General features: G+C 41.9%; 1 protein-coding gene across 3 annotated transcripts in view; it reads right to left on the bottom strand.

The window, feature by feature from the left end:
* The window catches only part of CCDC136 (coiled-coil domain containing 136), an 80036-nt gene extending 69972 nt beyond the window's left edge, over positions 1-10064 (bottom strand). For all 3 annotated transcript variants that reach the window (XM_063448327.1, XM_063448329.1, XM_063448326.1), the window contains exon 1: positions 9788-10064. In XM_063448327.1, the coding sequence (XP_063304397.1) occupies positions 9788-9836 (49 nt within the window). In that variant the 5' untranslated portion in view covers positions 9837-10064. The remainder of the gene's footprint in view (positions 1-9787) is intronic.
* Positions 10065-20524: the final 10460 nt, after the last annotated feature.

The raw sequence follows: 20524 nt of genomic DNA, 5'->3' as shown, positions 1-20524 counted from the left end.
TTAAAAGTAGACAACCCAGGGTATTCAATATGGGGTATGTCCAGACTTTTTTAGTAACCACTTAGTCGCAAACACTGGCCAAAGTTAGCGTTCATATTTGTTTGTGTGTGAAAAAAGTAAAAAACTAAATTGAACGCTAATTTTGGCCAGTGTTTGTGACTAAGTGGTTACTAAAAAAGACTGGACATACCCCATTTGCAATACCTTGGGTTGTCTTCTTTTGCAAATGGTATGCCATCATGGGGTAATTCTTATTCCTGGGCTACCATACGCTCTCAAAGGCAACATAACCAACCTGGCCATTTTCAATGTAAAAATATTTGACCCATATATTTGACCCTGTAACTTTCAAAAACGCTATAAAACCTGTACATTGGGGGTCCTGTTCTACTCAGGAGACTTTGCTGAACACATATATCAGTGTTTCAAAACTGGAAAATGTATCACAACAATTATATCATCAGTAAAAGTGCTGTTTGTGTGTGAAAAATGCAAAAAAAGTCACTTTCACTGACAATATCATCGCTGTGATATGTTTTACTGTTTTGAATCACTAATATTTGTGTTCAGCGAAGTCTCCCGAGTAAAACAGTACCCCCCATGTACAGGTTTTAGGGTGTCGTAGAACGTTACAGGGTAAAATACAGTGATAGCAAATTAAATTCTCTGGACTTTCGGCCTGGGTTGGCAGGCAGGTCCCTTAAATTGCAATCAATAAAATAACTTAATTATGTAAAAATATTACATAAATACGCACATAGAATTTAAATATATATGCATATTTATATATTTGAAATCTACGTGTATATTTATATAATTATTTATGTAATTTTGTATATCGACATATGAATAGTTTGCATTCTTTTTATTTATTTATATATACACAGATATATATACAATTTCATTCTAAGTGTATTTTGATATAAATATATATATATTAATATCAAAATACAGTTAGAATAAATTTCGTATAGATATATAATTTTTTTTATTTTTTATTATTATTTTTAATTTTTTTAATTTAATTTAAATTATTTATTATTCGTATTTTATAATAATATATGTATACAATATATATAGTTATTATATATATTATATATATACGTGTGTAAATTAATTATACGTGTATTTTTATATTAATATATGTACATATTAATATAAAAATACACTTAGCATGACATTATATATATGATATATAGACATATATTATATAGGTATAATATATGTCTATATATCATATATATACACATATATAATAATATTTTTTTTTTTATTAACTATAACTTTAATTTTTTTTTTATTTTACACATGCAGGGAGACTGCCTGTCAGCACAGACAGTCCCCCTGCAGGCAGAGACTAGGACACCTATTGTGACCATGTGGTCACCCTGTTGGGCGATCACATGGCCCCAGGGGTCCTAAACCGCCATGGGGAGACTGTCTGGGCTGCAGGCAGTCTCCCCACACTGGGAGCACCGCCGATCGCCGCCGGGGGAACGACGGCGATCGGGTAAGTACATTTTAAATTTAGGACGGTTCAGGACCGTCGTCGGTCGGCAAGGGAAAAATGCCGATGACGGTCCTGAACCGTCCTGCGTCCTCAAGGGGTCAATCCAGGCAAGGGGTCAGGAAGCAGAAAAATGCAAACAGAAACTGAAGCCCCCTAGTGGATATCATGGCAGAGAACCTGTTTGGGATTCTTAAAGGGGTGGCCATGCCTTGCCATCTGCAGGGCTCGGGCCGTGCCGTGACATATACATGCACTCTGTGTCTGTATACACCATTTTTATTATATTTAAACAATTACGTTTTTTTTGTGTGTGCAGAGTAGGGGTTTGGGGGGAATTGAGAATGATGTGCCTACAGGTGCTTGTAATGTTAACCAAGCCATGTTCTCATTACTACCTGTCCAAATATATCTCTCTGTATGTAATGTAACATTCTTCAAATGATTGTTCAAATTCACTTTCAAGTATTAGTGTTTCCTTGTCTGCAAAATACATCTTTAGGGCTAAGTTAATAATTCGTCTTCTCCTCTCTACTTTCAATAATAATAATAATAATAATAATAATAATAATAATAATAATAATAATAATAATGTAATATTAGGAATTTGATGTATTGCAGTTTATCAGCTCATCGGGACTGGATTTCAACTCTGCCTTAGGATATTTAATACATCTGTCCTTCAACTCACCTTAGTGACCATGTATATATAACAAGAAGTCATTTACAGTTTTAATGCATCACTTTTATCCCCATCAAGTGATCTGGAATAATAACTTCTGTTTGTTGAATATAAAAATCATTTAGTTTAAATAGTACTCCAAATCCAGCTGTTTTCTTCTCATTACAGCCTGACCAGCAGGATGGTCCTTGTTTCCGCATGTCTTGCTAATGTTTATAATTAAGAGATAATGCAGTCTCGCATTCCTGCAGGAATCCTATATAACACCTAGTTGTATTAAAATCTTCCACTAAGTAGTGGTGGAGTCTGACAGCCATGCTCACTGGTTGCACTATGGCGGAGCTCTGAAGAATAAGCAGAATTTTGTGTCTTAAGAGGACTTTAAACCTATATTTTATGGCTATGCACCTGCTAAGATTCCTCTAACAACTAGTGGAATCAAGTATTAAACACAGAGTGTTCAGTTTATAATTTATAAAAAAAGAAATTATAAACTGAACACTCTGTGTTTAGGAATGGAAACTGTGTTTAAATTACAGATAACTTCACAGATTAGTATAGACTGCCTAACCAGCAAATAGAGAAAACAAAACACAATACTGATATAAAAAATATTGAGAGGTAACCACCTCTATATATCAAAGAGCTCATTCAGTATGACAGGTAAAATATAGTAACAGGTAGTTAGTAGCTAGCATTAATGTAAGAGTGATAGTGTTGCAATATATCATGCAACAATGTATCAAAAAAGCATTTGTGGTGTACGTGTTCTCACTCTAGTATAAAAGGGACGAGAGTGTATATTAAGACCCGATGCATCTATGTAAAGTATGATCCTTTAAAGCCTTCGAGGGTACCCCTTAAGAAAATGCTATCCCTATAATGATAGATATAGATACACCTCCCACCAAAGTTTACTATCAAAGGAGTCTTGACCAAAGTTACACTTTACTGCTGTACAGTGAGTATTGTAAGGGTCACAACTTGACCACTCGATAGATAGTTAGTGACATGTCCTGGTTGACATGTGAACGGATGTAGTTCGATATGAGCAGTGTTTCCCCTGATGCACGTTTTGCCTTTCAGCTCATCAAAGGGGCATAAACAAAGGGATTTAACTCCTGAATGACAGAAAATTGGGAAGTGAGACAGCAGGGGCATGATATGTACATGAAAACTTCTTTATCAACATAATCACTAAAATGTTCTATAATGTTCTACTAATGAATCACACCACAACCACTCCCAATGAGTTCTTACAACCATTAGAGAGATGTTTGAAGACATGTATAGCCTTAATGTGAACTAAATATAAAAAATAATCATCTTCTTAGTCCAATATGAAAGTAGAAGCTGTATGTAGTTGAATATAGTCATTAAAGTAAGTATGGGTACTTATCTAAATAAGCATGAGACGGTGAAACAAAGTGACCTGTTGGATTTTCTAAAAGAGATGCCTCCAAACTTCTTGTTAGATGAACATAACAGTCTCTTGCATCAGATCTACATTTTTACATTTTCACTCTAAGGCAATGATTTGTGCGATCTAATTGCTACTTAGTCAAAACATATCTACTTTGGTATTGGAAAATATTAATTATTATCTGAGCTGTAATAGAAGTTATATTTATTGCATGAATTATTTAGCAAGGCTAACTTCTCTGTAGTGATGGACTGTGTATACCTATTCTTGTAATGCCCTATCTAATATGTGCCTTTGGGTAAAAGTATAAAAGCAAAAGACTGTGGAATAGTCCATTGCTTCATATTATTGCAATCCCAGAATTCTGAATACTCTCCATCATCCTACCCTATATCATATTATATTATCACGCATGAAAATAGCCAACTTGAAAATTACTGTACACCTAGACTAGTACATACATAACTATATATCACATCTGCTAGTCTATTAAAGTGCTGCCTGTGAAAATCATACTAAAACATAATTTTATGCTTGCTGTGTTTATGCAAGGTCAGACAATAGGGAGGATGCACTACTGAACACTATAGTCACCTCAATTACTTTAGCTAAATAAAGCAGTTTTAGTGTATAGATCAGTGGTAGTCAACCTTTTTCTACCTCCCGCCCACTAATGCATCTTTTTGGTTGAAAAAATTTCCTTACCGCCCACCAGTTTTCGCGCAAGTGCGGAATATATTTTAGAAAGGAGGGTGTTTTAAAAAAAATAAATGTACATTTATCTTTTTATTTCTACTTAATGCATGTTTATAATGTTTTTAACTTTATAAAGTTTAATAAGAAAACAATAAAGTAAATTGAAATTACCTTTACTAGTGATTAATGAGATCCTTGAGGTTGATGCTGCGAGACTAAATATTTGATATCTGGTTCGATTTTCGTAAGGAACAAACGAAGGTCTCCTCTTTCGGTGATATTCAGACGACTTCTCTATTTGCGGATAATATGATTTCTCATCTGTGCGTCAGCTCCCCTCCTCTCCCTCCTCAATTCCCCTCCCCACTTTTTTCCCCCTTTTTATTTTTTAACCTTCCTTATAGCAATGCCCAGTAGGAAGGCTGAGCTAGGTATCCCACTTACTATTACTTACTATAGCCCACTATAACAGACAGGCACACATACATACATACAGACACACACACACACACACACACAAGACACACATACATACAGACAGACAGGCACACACATACATACAGACATACAGACAGGCACACATACAGACACATACACACACACACAAGACATGCATACAGACACACACATACAAAGACACACACATAAGACATACATACAAAGACACATACACACATACAGACAGACACACATACATTCAAAGACACATACACACAACACATACATACAAATACAAGACACACATACATGCACACATATATACAGACAGACACACACACACACGACACATACAAAGACACACATACATACAGACACATACATACAGACAGACACACACACACAAGACATACAAACACACACAACACATACATACAAATACAAGGCACACATACATACACAGATATATACAGACACACACACACATACAAAGACACACATACATAAGACACATACATACATACACAAGACATACATACAAAGACACATACACAAACAAACACACATTATATTTAAGTCACCCTCCTGTTTCCTACCTTTAGTGCAGGAAGGTGACTTTCCCTGGAGTCCAGTGGTGGTTCAGGTGGATGGGAGTCAGAGTTCCCACTCCCTCCTCCTCCTTCCTCCCGCGCGGGCTCTCTGAATGCTGGGAGGAGTGACCGGGGAATCACTTCCTCCCAGCAGAGATGATGTAATCACAGGGGGCCCAGTCGCGCTGTAAAGCTCCCAGCGCTGAACGGGCCTCTTCACAATCCACATCCATTGGGTGGCCCTGACAGCATGGGCCATCCGATGGACCCCTCCACATGCGGCCCCGGCGGTTTGCCGCGTGGGCCAGGGCCACAGGTGGTGATGGTGGTACCCGGTCACAGGGGTACCGCCGGCTCGCGCCCAACCCGCTCACCCAATCTCTCAAAATTAAAAAATCGCTACCGCCCACTTGGAATCCTGAAATGCCCACTAGTGGGCGGTAGGGACCAGGTTGACGACCCATGGTATAGATCCTTCTCCTGCAATTTCACTGCTCAATTCGCTGTCATTTAGGAGTTAAATCACTTTGTTTCTGTTTATGCAGCCCTAGCCACACCTCCCCTGGCTATGATTGACAGAGCCTGCATGAAAAAAAACCAACTGGTTTCACTTTCAAACAGATGTAATTTACCTTAAATAATTGTATCTCAATCTCTAAATTTAACTTTAATCACATACAAGAGGTTCTTGCAGGGTCTAGCAAGCTATTAACATAGCAGGGGTTAAGAAAATCTGAATTAAACAGAACTTGCAATAAAGAAAGCCTAAATAGGGCTCTCTTTGCAGGAAGTGTTTATGGAAGGCTGTGCAAGTCACATGCAGGGAGGTGTGACTAGGGTTCATAAACAAAGGGATTTAACTCCTAAATGGCAGAGGATTGAGCAGTGAGGCTGCAGGGGCATGATCTATACACCAAAACTGCTTCATTAAGCTAAAGTTGTTCAGGTGACTATAGTGTCCCTTTAAGCTTTGTAAAGGCTTAGAAGGAAGGATAGGCAAGCGTTATAACATGTATATGTCACACAGGTAATACTTCTTATTTTATCTATTCTTGTTCTATTCTTGGTAAAAGAACATTAGTTCAATTTGAATTAATGCAGGGAATGACACTTTATTGGTATTGGTACTGATACTAGTAGCAAGCACACTGTGTGTCGCAGAGATTGCAGAGTGTACTGTTCTTAATAGAGACCCCACCCTGCCTGGGAGTGGTAGGCATAGAGGTTACTTGGAACAGCTAAGGGGGACCCCTACCTTGCTATTGTTGTGATGCCTCACCAATGTCTAGGGATCTGACAGCCCTGAAGAGCATAAATGGTTGTTACTGTACCCTGTACGACAACTATCTCAAAAAGTTTAAAATATATAGAGATTTCTATAGTTCATAGGAGATAAGGGTGACAGGTGATATGACAAAGACCTTTAAGGATAATAAGAGAATTAAAAAAGTTAATGCTGAAAGCAAATTTCAATGAAAGAGCAACACCTGCAGTTGTGATCTCAAGTTGGAGGGTAACTGAACCAATATATATTAAAAACTTCTTACAGTAATTATGGTTAATCGATGGAAATGACTTTGAATGAAAGCGGTAAAGACAAAGACTATGAGGAAATTTAATAGCAATATAAATCTGCAGGTTCAACAGGATAGGCACACAAATGAGTGTTTATTTATAACGGCAACAGAAGTAAAATATACATTTCCGCCAAAGGGCCTTAGTCAAGTATAACAGAATAAAGTAAATACAAGAGTTTAAATCCCTGCAAAATTGGCATTCAAATGGAAAGGCCCCCTCTTAGTCGGTGTCGTGGAGATGTAGGCGTTAATGTCAAGTAATGTCAACAAACATAATGTGTGAAAATACCAGCAAATGCATAACTCAGCATCAGCTAGTACATTGCAAAGTTCACATTGAACCCCTCAGATTGTGTATAAATATATCCCAACGATCCCCAATACTGTAGAATCCCGATCTTAGGTACCTATTCTGCCTTCAAGGATTTGTATTGTGTCTCCTTCTGTGGACTGCAAGGAAATATTCCCAGAAACAAAAGTATGGACTTATCATTAAAGGAATACTTCAAGCACCACAATCACTGCAGCTCACTGTAGTGGTTAAGATGTCAGAAATCAAGCCATTTTAGAACAGTTTATACTCCCCCATAGTAAGTAGTCAAGCCATTTTAGAACAGTTTGACTTCTTACCTGGGGTCTGATGAGCGCTATTCCTTACCTCCACTTATAACGTTGGAGAGTTGGAAGCGCATAAGAAGGCCCGTACATTAACTCTCTTGTATTAAGCTCTGCAGTGCTCTCAGTCCTGCTCACTGGCTGAGAGTGTCAAATGATTGCTCTCACTCAATGAGCTAAAACCTGCACCACAGAGTTTAGCTTAGAGCTTCTGGCTCTCTGTCTGAAGTAGTGGTAGAGGAGAACGGTGCCTAATGAACCACAGGTAAGAAGTGAAACTGTTCTAAAACGCTTTGACTACTTACAAGGGGGGACACCAGGACACTCATGGCACTCTAACCAATACAGCGCACTGTAGTGGTTATGGTGCTTGGAGTGTTCCTTTAATTGGAAAGCCAAGGTAATCCATGCATGTAAAACAACATATGGGAGCATACTGATATAAAAGGACAATATGTTTAAGCTGGGTATGGCTGCTAAGCAAACTCAGGGCATTTCTATTGATCCAAGAGAGATTCAGCTTTGTGTATGGGCATCCTTGGCATTTTTTGCAAACACCATCCAAGGTGATTTCTCAGCTTGCATGTTAACACCCCGCAGAAGAGTAAGAAGGGAGACATACATCTTTTATACTCTCACATTTGTGGACGATGTCACAAGACATGATCAGTGCCAGGGGAACTGGAAGATTCTTTTGAACTGTATTTCTAGCTGATATTGCTTGTGTTTTTGTTTTTTACGCCACTTACTTCGAACACACGAGAGAAGATAAGGAAAAAGACCCTGCTGCTGATTTATTAACCTCACTTGTACTTCATGAATAGCGGACATTTAGAACACAGAACATAGATACGGGCAATGAATTGGACAGTCTAGATGTGTGCATTTATTAAATAATCCCATAGAATGCTGAAATAGCAAACATGGACTGAAAACTGTATGCCTGCCTGTATGCCACAGTTAAAAAAAAATCAGAGGTTCAGTAATCAGCTCTCACAGGTAGCAGCAGGGATGTATATTTCTGAGTTCAAATGTCTTCAAACATTGTGAACTGAAATTTCAGAATGTAACTCAAAATTATCTAGTGTTAACCCAATTTAATTGCATTTAGGTAATCAGCTATTTGGCTCAGATTTAGCAGACACAGACTACCCAGAACCTAATTTAAATATGAAGTGACAGTGGCCCAATAAGCATTTGAAAAGCAATATTTAATACCAGCATAACAATTTGTTCTGATCCACTTTGGCCACTTTAAAAAAAATAATAAAAAAAAAAAATAATGCAAGGTAAATTGCCTACAAAGCATCCAGGATCCACCAAGGTACAAGGTGAGCACTACCTTAAATCTGGAAATCAGTTTCCAATTTGATACAATTCAATGTAATTAGTGAACAAGCCCCTTTATGAAGATCATGGGTACAACAAAATAATACAAACTAAATATGGGAGAAATACCCGATCACAAAAATTCTGTTTGGAGATATAGGAGGCCTATTCACTAGTGTACTAGAAATATTGATGGCTTGTAGAATGCCTCAATTTTGTGGCCTAAAGTATGGTATCCCAAGTTCTCCACGATACCCTGCTTAGTAAATAACCCCTCTGATGTCTTTATGTACTACAGACTAATGTGTCTAAATGATAGGTCAATTAAGTCCACAAGCCATTTACAGGCAATGGGAGATCAATAAACCAATTGCATTCATTCTAATCACTGTGTTCACATGAATTTGTCAAACTATTCTTCTACTCTAATAATACATTAAGGAGATACAAATAGTTGCTGGTTGTTACGTACCTTCCTATAAAAACACTACAGTAATGTGAAGCCTGCTGCCTGCCTGCAATCATGCACATACATATCATTGGATGGCTATGCAGTAAAGGGTTACAGATGCTATAGAGAAGATTTGCAGCTCTGTGTCACAGTGTCTGTGTATTAATGCCCAGTTAGTTATGAAGCCTTGTGATCACATGACCCACTTGACATAAGGACCGTGTCTCCTCATTAATTACACCTATTTTGGTCAATACCTACAGTGTAATTGCTATACATTGGCTGCTGACTAGAGTTCTGTGATTATTAAGTAAATGACACAGATTTAAAGAATTCTTACATTCCCAGAAGGAGAGCTTCATAGACAACATAAAGGTGGGAATGCAGGTAAGGCTGGAGAAAGGGATAAATATATATATAGCACAGGTAGATCTATGGAACGAACAGATGGAGAGAATATAGAATGTAGCCTTACTGACCTGTCATTTGCTGTGCTCTGCCTGGGCTCTGGCCATCTACATCCTCCATACTGCAGTGTGACACAGATACCAGCGAGGGCTGAGAGACACTGAGAGACAGGAGAACGAATGGGGGATATAGAGGGAGAGACGGAGGGGAAACGAAATGAGAGACTGTGAGAAATTACTGATAGGGAGATATAATATAGAAAAGATCTGTCAATGAAGAAAGGAAGCCACGGTGAGATCCAGTGCAGCGGCAGACACAGTATGCTAATGAGGTAGAGGGAACAGAAGGTAAGAGGAGAGCAGACAGAGGGAGGAGACACGGAGCGGGGAGGGATGATTGTTTAATACAGACTGAAAGAAAATGTAACCCCATAAAATCCACCTCAATCTGCTTTCCTGGAATTATGTAACAATTTGATGGCTGCACTAGTATACTGGAATTGCAGGATTACTTCACTACAGTTTGAAGAACTGGAGTCATTCCATTCCAGTGGCAAAGACAGATAACCAGTTTTTGCTTTATTTGTGAAACATGATATTAGATAAACATGACTCCTCAGAGAATTATTTGGGGTATTTGAAAGGCATAAGTATTAGGAACCTTCAATCGCACCTGCCACCTGCCGTATGTGTTCTCTTTTTATGGGCATTACTCATAAAAGGGATTTAGGGTGATTACATAACTTCTCTGCCTTCTGGCACATCCCACACGTTCGGCAATGGAAGGCTTAAGTCACCTCCTGCAGGGTGCGTTTTTTGCCCTGTTGTCGAGTGAGGGGAATATCATGGACTATCCATAGGATCGCCACCCACATTGGCGTACACACGAGCCATGGTGCCCCGGTGCGAAAAGTGATCCGTGGGCCTCCCCTCCGCGCTTACTCTGCGACCCCTGTGACCGCGGTATGTACGCCACTGCATGTAGATACACACACACTTAAAGGACCACTACAGACACCCAGATCACATCAGCTAATTGAAGTGGTCTGGGTGCCAGGTCCCTCTAGTTTTAACCCTGTAGCTGTTCACTGAAACTGCTATGTTTCACTGAGGGTTAATCCAGCCGGTCACCGGGCGGGATGGCTGGCTGGTGGGTGAGCAAGGGAGCACTCTCCCCTAAACGCGCTCCCTGCCCAGCTCCCTCGCGCCGCTTACTGATGCTGGAGCCAGAATATGACATCATTCCGGCTCCAGCATCAGTGCTGTGCGCGAGGGAGCTGGGCAGAGAGCGCTCAGGGGAGAGTGCTCCCTCTGGTGCCCACCTGCCCAGGGATGTATTAGCCGCGAGGCAAACAAGGCATTTGCCTTGGGCGGCAATTTCCAGGTGGCAGCAAAGAACACCACCCTCAAATGCCTGGGCAAATGCCTTGTTAGCCTGGCGGCTAACAGTCCAGGCAGGCAGTTGTCCGGCTAAAAATCCATGAGGGCGGCGCTGGCGAGGGAGCACTGATTAGTGAGCTCTCTGCTCAGCTCCCTTGCGTGCCGCAGAGTGATGCCGGAATCCAGAATATGACATCATATTCCGGCTTCCGCCATCACTCTGCGGCGCGTGAGGGAGCTGTGCAGAGAGCTCACAAATCAGTGCTCCCTCCCCAGCACCACCCGCATGGATTTTTAGCCGGACAACCGCCTGCATGCCTGCCTCCCTTCCTGTGAAAAGCCCCACTGGACCCCAGGTAGATTAAATTCACCCAGCACTCCAAAAGGTAGGGAGGCTGGGTGGATTTAAACATAAAAACAAAAGTAATCGGTTAATGTTTGGGGTGGGGAGGGGGGCTGTCAGTGTGTGTATGTCTGAGTGATTGTGTATGTATATCTGTCAGTGTGTATCTGAGTGATTGTGTGTGTCTGGCTGTCAGTGTGTGTATGTCTGTCAGTGTGTATGTGAGTGATTGTGTATGTATGTCTGTCAGTGTGTATCTGAGTGATTGTGTGTGTCTGGCTGTCAGTGTGTGTATGTCTGGCTGTCAGTGGGTGTATGTGAGTGTGTGTGTGTATGTCTGTCAGTGTGTCTGTCACTGTGTGGCTGTCTGTCAGTGAGTGAGAGTGTGTGTGTGTCTGCAGGGATGTGTCTTCCGCGAGGCAAACAAGGCATCTGCCTTGGGCGGCAATTTCCAGGGGGCAGCAAAGAACACCACCCTCAAATGCCTGAGCAAATGCCTTGTTAGCCTGGCGGCTAACAGTCCAGGCAGGCGGTTGTCCGGCTAAAAATCCATGCGGGCTGCACTGGCGAGGGAGCACTGATTAGTGAGCTCTCTGCTCAGCTCCCTTGCGTGCCGCAGAGTGATGCCGGAAGCCAGAATATGACGTCATATTCCGGCTTCCGCCATCACTCTGCGGCGCGCGAGGGAGCTGTGCAGAGAGATCACAAATCAGTGCTCCCTCGCCAGCACCACCCGCATGGATTTTTAGCCAGACAACCACCTGCATGCCTGCCTCCCTTCCTGTGAAAAGCCCCACTGGACCCCAGGTAAATAAAATCCACCCAGCACTCCCAAAGGTAGGGAGGCTGGGTGGATTTAAACATAAAAACAAAATAAAAATAAAAATGTGAGTGTGTGTGTGTATGTCTGTCAGTGTGTCTGTCACTGTGTGGCTGTCTGTCAGTGAGTGAGAGTGTGTGTGTGTCTGCAGGGACATGTCTTCCGTGAGGTAAACAAGGCATCTGCCCTGGGCGGCAGTTTGCGGGGGGGCGGCAAAAAAAGCTGCCCCCCAAACGCCAAGGCAGATCCCTTGCTTGTCTCGCAGGGGAGCTGGGTGGATATAAAATAAAAATAATAATTTGTAAATGTTGGGAGAAATGTGTATGTGTCTGTAAGTGTGTGTGTGTCTGTGAGTGAATGTGTGTGTGTCTGTGAGTGAATGTGAGTGTGTATGTGTCGGTCAGTGAGTGCGTGCGTCTGTCAGTGTGTGTTCAAGTAATAGTGTGTGTATGTCATATTTTGTCAGTGTATATGAGAGTGTGTGTCTGTCAATGAGTGTATGCGTCTGTCAGTGAGTGAGCGTCTGTCAAAGTGCGGCCTTGACAAGAAGGGGTGGGGACAATTTTAATTGGGGGGGGTGCCCGAGCACCGTCCTGCCTAGGGCAGCCCAAATCCTAAACACACCACTGTGCCTGCCAGCCCGCCCCGTGACACCAGGGCCAGCCTCGGGGGGCACTGAGGTGGCCAGCTCCTCGGCCCCCCAGGAGAAGAAGCTGGTCACACTGGCGTACATACCGGGTCGCATGAACCAGTTTAGTAGCTCTTCTCTGAACTCTCTCTAAAGTATCAATATCCTTCTGTAGATACGGTCTCCAGCACTGTGTACAATACTTAGAGTGAGGTCTCACCAGTGTTCTGTACAATGGCATGAGCACTTCCCTCTTTCCACTGCTAATACCTCTCCCTATACAACCAAGCATTCTGCTAGCATTTTTCTGCTGCTCTATTATACTGTCTGCATACATTTAAGTAATCAGAAATAATCACCCCTAAATCCCTTTCTTCCGATGTTGAGGTTAGGACTCTATCAAATATTCTGTATTCTGCCCTTGTGTTTTTACGTCCAAGATGCATTATGTTGCACTTATCCACATTAAATGTCAGTTGCCACAACTCTGACCATTTTTCTAGTTTACCTAAATCATTTGGCTTATCCCTCCTGGAACATCATCCCTGTTACATATCTTGGTATCATCAGCAAAAATACATACCTTACCATCAAGACCTTCTGCAATATCACTTATAAAAATATTAAAGAGAATGGGTCCAAGTACAGATCCCCACTGGTTACAAGCCCATGCTTCGAATATACTCCATTGACTACAACCCTCTGTTGCCTGTCACTCAGCCACTGCCTTAGCCATTCAACAATATTGGAATCCAAACTTAAAGATTGCAGTTTATTTATAAACCTTCTATGTGCAACAGTGTCAAAAGCCTTACTGAAATCTAGGTAAGCAATGTCTACTGCACCACCCTGATCTATTATTTAAGTTACTCAATAAGATTAGTTTGGCATGATCTCCCTGAAGTAAACCCATGTTGTCTCTAATCTTGACATCCATGTGATTTTAGATGTTCAACAATCCTATCCTTTAACATGGTTTCCATTACTGTCCCCACTACTGAAGTAAGGCTTACTAGCCTATAGTTGCCCAACTCCTCCCTACTACCTTTCTTGTGAATGGGCACAACATTCTCTAACTTCCAATCTTCTGGGACTACTCCTGTTAACAATGATTGGTTAAATAAATCTGTTAATGGTTTTGCTAGTACACCACTAAGCTCTTTTAATAACTTTGGGTGTATTCCATCAGGTCCCATTGACTTATTTGTCTTTACTTTTGACAATTGAAATAGAACCTCTTCCTCTGTAAACTCACATGTAACAAATTACTAATTTGTCCCTTTTCCTAACTGAGGCACCTTTCCTTCATTTTCATTTGTAAATACTGAACAAAAATATTAATTGAGGCAGTCAGCTAGAACGTTATCCTCTTCTACATACCTTCCTTATTTTGTTTTTAACCCCTTCAGGATGCAGGACGGTTCAGGACCGTCCTCGGCATTTTTGCGTTGCCGACCGAGGACGGTCCTGAACCGTCCTAACGGAAAACGGGCGGCAGGAGCGATCGGCGAAAACTTCAGCCGAAATCACGTTGTTACTATCTGCCTGGCATCCCAGGCAGATAGTAACAGCCACAATTGGCTGGTGTCAAAGTGGGTGTTACAAGTGGGTGTCACTCACTTTGACACTGATCTCTGCCTCTCTCCCCTCTGTAGCGTTTTGTGAGGCGAGAGAGACAGAGATCGTGATATATTGTTGCAGCAGGTGTTCCAGAGAGTTGTCAAAAGTATCTGTAGTGAATAAAAATCCCTTTTTAACCCCTTCCCTGCCAGATCTGTTACAGACAGTGCATTTGTACTGTCTGTATTTTTTTTTTGCCCTTAAGGGTTAACTTTATTTTAAAGATCTGTGTCTTAGACTGTCTTAGACTGTCGTAGTCTGTCGTAGTCTGTCGTAGTCTGTCGTAGTCAGTCAGTTTCCTTCCCCCAAATCTCCATTAGATTTTTGTAACAGGAGTTAGTTTAGGGATTACTGTTTTAGTCTGTTTTTGTCTGTTTTAGTGTTAAAAAAAAAAATATAAAAAAAAAAAAATTGTGTTTAGTATTTTGTTAGTTTAGTCTGTTAGTGTGAAACATGCAGCGCATGTACAGCTTGGAGGAGGCATATGCCTTCTTGGCGTCAGACTCTGACGCCACTGACACTGCGTCCGATTTTGACCCAGGTCAGTTTAGCAGCACGTCTAGTGACATGTCGTCATCTGTGTGTGAGCCAGCTGCTAAAAGAAGCTGTGCTCCCCCTGCTACGCCAAATGTGGAGGAGGACTGGGTACCTCCACAGTCAGCTGAGCCCAACATCCCCCCTTTTAGTGCCAACGCAGGCATTAATGTGAATGTGGTTGACTTCTCCCCTACACAATATATGGAGCTATTTTTAGGGGATACCATCTGGGAGGAGATTGTTTCCCAGACTAATTTATACGCTAGTCAATTTATTGAGACCAATCCAGGTAGCTATACAGTCAGGGAGCATGCTTGGCATCCCACAGATGTCCCTGAACTTAAAAAATTCTGGGCGCTTACCATGCTCATGGGGATAATAAAGAAGCCATCAATCCGCTCTTACTGGAGCAACAACCCAATTTGTTTGACTCCTATATTCTCCCAAACAATGCCTAGACCAGGGGTAGGCAACCTACGGCACTAGTGCCATTCACGGCACTCAAGACGTCTTTGCACGGCACTCAAGGCTGCTAGAGCCAAACAAGCTCTGGCCTATCAGGAGTCCCAGTATCAGATATCTGCTAATACGAAGAGATGGTGAAGGACAATCCTCAATTTATGCATTGCAGCATGTAGAGGAAGTGATTTCAGATCACTTCCTCCCAGCACTTGTGAATGGGAATCCATACTGCAGTAGAGCAGCCTGCAGCTGCTGTTGCAGCTCCTGTCCTTGACCTGTACCTGGCCGGCAGGGTCCCCACTAGAACCTAGGGAAGCCACCCACAGTGCTAGATATCCACAGAAATGCAGAATAACCAAACTCTCATCCAAATAATATGAACAGTCCACACACAAACATACACATAATCCGCACAAACGCAACACCACTAAAAATCCACATGCATGCACACAACCCCACATGCAGCATCTCACGTGCAATACTTCAAACAGCCCCCACACACTACCAAACACACAATGTGACATATCCATCCACACACACAATTGCACAAGCAACCCCCATACACAGCCCACATTCATATGTATCATACACAATACCAGGGGCGTATTAGCCGCGAGGCAAACAAGGCATTTGCCTTGGGCGGCATTTTCCAGGGGGCGGCAAAAAAGCCGCCCCCAAATGCCCAAGGCAAATGTCTTGTTAGCCTTGCGGCTAACAGACATGCCGGCGGGCTGCTGGGCGATCGGGCGGCACTGCCTGGCTGGCGGGCGGGCGGGCGGGCGGCCGGCCGGCGAGGGAGCACTTCCCCTGAGCTGTCTGCTCAGCTCCCTCGCCAGCCGCAGAGTGAGGCTGGGAGGCGGAGCCGCAATATGACGTCATATTCCGGCTCCCAGCCTCACTCTGAGGCGCGCGAGGGAGCTGAGCAGACAGCTCAGGGGAAGTGCTCCCTCGCCGGCCGCCTGCCCGCCATGTGTTAAAAATAAATTTAAAAAAGTGTTAATGTGGGTGGGTGAGTGTGTCTGTGTCTGTTAGTGTGTGTCAGTGTGTGTGTCTGTTAGTGTTTGTGTCTGTTAGTGTGTGTGTCTGTGTCTATTAGTGTGTGTGTGTCAGTGTCTGTGTCTGTTAGTGTGTGTGTGTCAGTGTGTGTGTCTGTTAGTGTGTGTGTGTGTGTGTGTGTGTGTCTGTGTCTGTTAGTGTGTGTGTGTCTGTGTCTATTAGTGTGTGTGTGTCAGTGTCTGTGTCTGTTAGTGTGTGTGTCTGTGTCTGTTAGTGTGTGTGTGTCAGTGTGTGTGTCTGTTAGTGTGTGTGTGTGTGTGTGTCTGTGTCTGTTAGTGTGTGTGTGTCTGTTAGTGTGTGTCTGTTAGTGTGTGTTTGCCTGTGAGTGTGTGTGTATGTCAGTGAGTGTGTGTGTCTGCTAGTTTGTGTCTGCTAGTGAGTGAGTGTGTGTCTGTTAGTGAGTGTGTTTGTTTGTCTGTTAGTGAGTGTGAGTGTGTCTGTTAGTGTGTGTGTGTTTCTGTTAGCGAGTGTGTGTGTGTGTGTGTATTTAGAATGCGGGGCGGGGGGAAAGGTTTGGTGGGGGTGGCGCGGGGGGACGGGGGGGCGCCTGAGTTTTGTCCTGCCTAGGGCAGCACAAAACCAGGATACACCACTGCACAATACCATAAACTACGCATGAACATATACAATCTAATAACTCATATACTCACAAATACAACGATACAAAGCAATTGCAGTAAAAATAACACAAACAGAATACGGCAGCATACACACCTCAATTTAAAAAAATAGGACTGGCACGCTACGGGACATCACCATCCTATATCGGCACAGTGCTGCTAAAAGGTTGCCAACCCCTGGCCTAGACCAAGATATGAGCTGCTGCTGAGATACTTACATTTCAACGACAACCCGCTCTGTCACCCCAGAGATCACCCCCAATATGATAGGCTTCATAAAATTCGCCCTCTGGTAGACCATCTTCAGAACAGATTTTCTGAAGTTTATACCCCCCCAACAAAATGTATCTATTGATGAGTCCCTAATGAAATATAAAGGGAGATTAGAGTTCAAACAGTATATCCCCTCAAAGCGGTCTAGGTATGGCATTAAAGTATACAAACTGTGCGAGAGCGAAAGTGGCTACACATTTGCCTTTCGTATATATGAGGGGAAAGATGCTCAACTGAACCCTCCTGGCTGTCCTGACTCTCTGGGGACAAGTGGGAAACTTGTTTGGGACCTACTGTTCCCCTTGTTCAATAAGGGTTACCACCTTTATGTGGACAACTTTTACAGCAGTGTCCACTTGTTTAAAATTCTTTATAGTTTGCAGACACTGGCCTGCGGCACTGTAAGAAGAAATGCCAGGGATTTCCCCAGACCGCTCATAGAGGCCAAATTAAAAAAAGGTGAATGCAAATCCCTGCGCAAAGCTGAACTGCTTGCGCTAAAATTTAAGGACAGGAAGGATGTGCACATGCTAACAACCATACATAACAAAGGCATGTCAGACGTCACTGTCCGAGGCAGGGTACAGACAAAACCGGTTTGCATCAGGGCTTATAACAGGCACATGGGGGGTGTTGATTTGGCTGATCAGCTAATGCAGCCTTATCTTATCTTAAGAAAGACAAAAGCCTGGTATAAAAAGGTGGCTATTTACCTGTTGCAAGTAGCAACACATAATTCATTTTTACTCTTTAAAAAAATGAATCCAGGAAGAACCACCTTTTTCCAATTTCAGCTCAAGCTGATTTCCACAATAATTTATGGAGATGGTCAAGTACCAACAACGGTGCAAGAGGAGCCCAGACATTTTATTTTTAAGATACCGCCAACACCAAAAAAAATAAATCCCCAGAAACGTTGCCGGGTCTGTTATAAAAAAGGGAAAAGGACAGACACCCCTTTTCACTGTCCCGATTGCCCTACAAAACCTGGATTGTGTATCGGAGCATGTTTTAAGGTCTACCACACAGAAAATACATTTTTATAAAACTTGTTCCTGATTTTTTTTTTTTTTTTGTTTATTTTGAAAGTGGCAAATTTCTGTTAGTCAGTATCCTTCCCCCAAATCTCCAGTTAGATTCTTTTTGCAGGAGTTAGTTTACAGATTGCTGCTAACGGAAGTTTTAGTCTCATTTAGTCTGTTTTTATCAGTTTTAGTCTGTTTTTAGTATAAAAAAAAAAAATGTGTGTTAGTAACTCTGTGTTAGTCAGACTCTGACGCCACTGACACTGAGTCCGATTTTGACCCAGGTCAGTTTTCTGACACATCTAGTGACATGTCATCTGTGTGTGAGCCAGCTGCAAAAAGAAGCTGTGCTTTCTCTGCTACGCCGAATGTGGAGGAGGAATGGGTTTCTCCACAGTCAGCTGAGCCCAAAATCCCCCCTTTTAGTGCCAACAGAGGCATTAATGTCAATGTGGATGACTTCTCCCCTATGCAATATATGGAGCTATTTTTAGGGGATACCATCTGGGAGGAGATTGCTCCCCAGACTAATTTATATGCTACCCAATTTATTGATACCAATCCAGATAGCTATGCAGTCAGGGAGGAGCGTGCTTGGCATCCCACAGATGTCGCTGAACTTAAAAAATTCTGGGCTCTTACAATTCTCATGGGGATTATAAAGAAGCCATCTATTACTGGAGCACCAACCCAATCTGTTCTAGTCCAGTGTACTCTCAAACCATGTCTAGAACAAGATATGAGCTGCTGCTGAGATACTTACATTTCAATGAAAATACCCTCTGTCACCCCAGAGATCACACTCAATATGATAGGCTTCATAAAATACGCCCACTGGTAGACCATCTTCAGCACAAATTTACTGAAGTTTATACTCCACAATTTTTTTTATCTATTGATGAATCGTTAATGAAAAATAAAGGCAGATTAGGATACAAACAATACATCCTCTCAAAGCGCTTTAGGTATGGCGTAAAATTCTACAAACTGTGCGAGAGCGAAAGTGGCTATTCATTTGCCTTTCGTATATATGAGGGGAAATATGGTCAACTGGACCCTCCTGGCTGTACTGACTCTCTGGGGACAAGTGGGAAACTTGTTTTTGACTTACTGATCCCCTTGTTCAATAAGAGTTACCACCTTTATGTGGACAACTTTTATAGCATTGTCCGTTTGTTTCAAACTCTTTAGGGTTTCTAGATACTGGCCTGTGGCATTGTGAGAAGATATGCCAAGGATTTTCCCAGACCTTTTATAGAGGCCAAATAAAAAAAAAAAAAGTGAATGTAAAGGTCTGCACTAAAGTGCTTGCAATAAAATTTAAGGACAGGAAGGATGTTAATATACTAACCACCATCCATGACGAAAGCATGTCAGACATCACTGTCCGAGGCAGAGTACAGACCAAACCTGTTTGCATCAGGGCTTATAAAATGCACATGGGGGTGTTTATTTGGCTGATCAGCTGACGCAGCCATATCTTATCTTAAGAAAGACAAAAACCTGGTATAAAAAGGTGGCTATCTACCTGATGCAAGTAGCGACACATAATTAATTTTTACTCTTTAAAAAAATAAATCCAGAAAGAAACACCTTTCTCCAATTTCAGTTCAAGCTGATTTCCACAATAATTTATGGAGATGGTTGGAGAAGTTTCAACAACGGTGCCAGAGGAGTCCAGACAGTTTATTTTTAAGATACCGCCAACTGCAAAAAAACACAAATCCCCTGAAATGTTGCTGGGTCTGTTATAAAAAAGGGAAAACGACAGACACCCCTTTGCACAGTTTTTTTTTTCTTTTGAAAGCAGCACATTATAGTTAGTCAGTTTCCTTCCCTCAAATCTCCAGTTAGATTCTTTTTGCAGGAGTTAGTTTAGAGAATGCTGCTAAAGGTGCATTTGATACCTGCACATTTGGTTAAAAAAGTTTTATGGTAGTAACATATAACTGGCTGGCCAAAACCAGATGATGTGTGCATAAAAAGCAGAATTCAAAAATTACCACCATGCACGTTCTCTGAAATTTGTTTAGCACAATGGTTGG

This window comes from Pelobates fuscus, chromosome 3 (genome assembly GCF_036172605.1).
Source record: "Pelobates fuscus isolate aPelFus1 chromosome 3, aPelFus1.pri, whole genome shotgun sequence".
Taxonomy (NCBI): Eukaryota; Metazoa; Chordata; class Amphibia; order Anura; family Pelobatidae; genus Pelobates; species Pelobates fuscus.
This window is presented reverse-complemented; position numbering and strand designations above follow the sequence as displayed.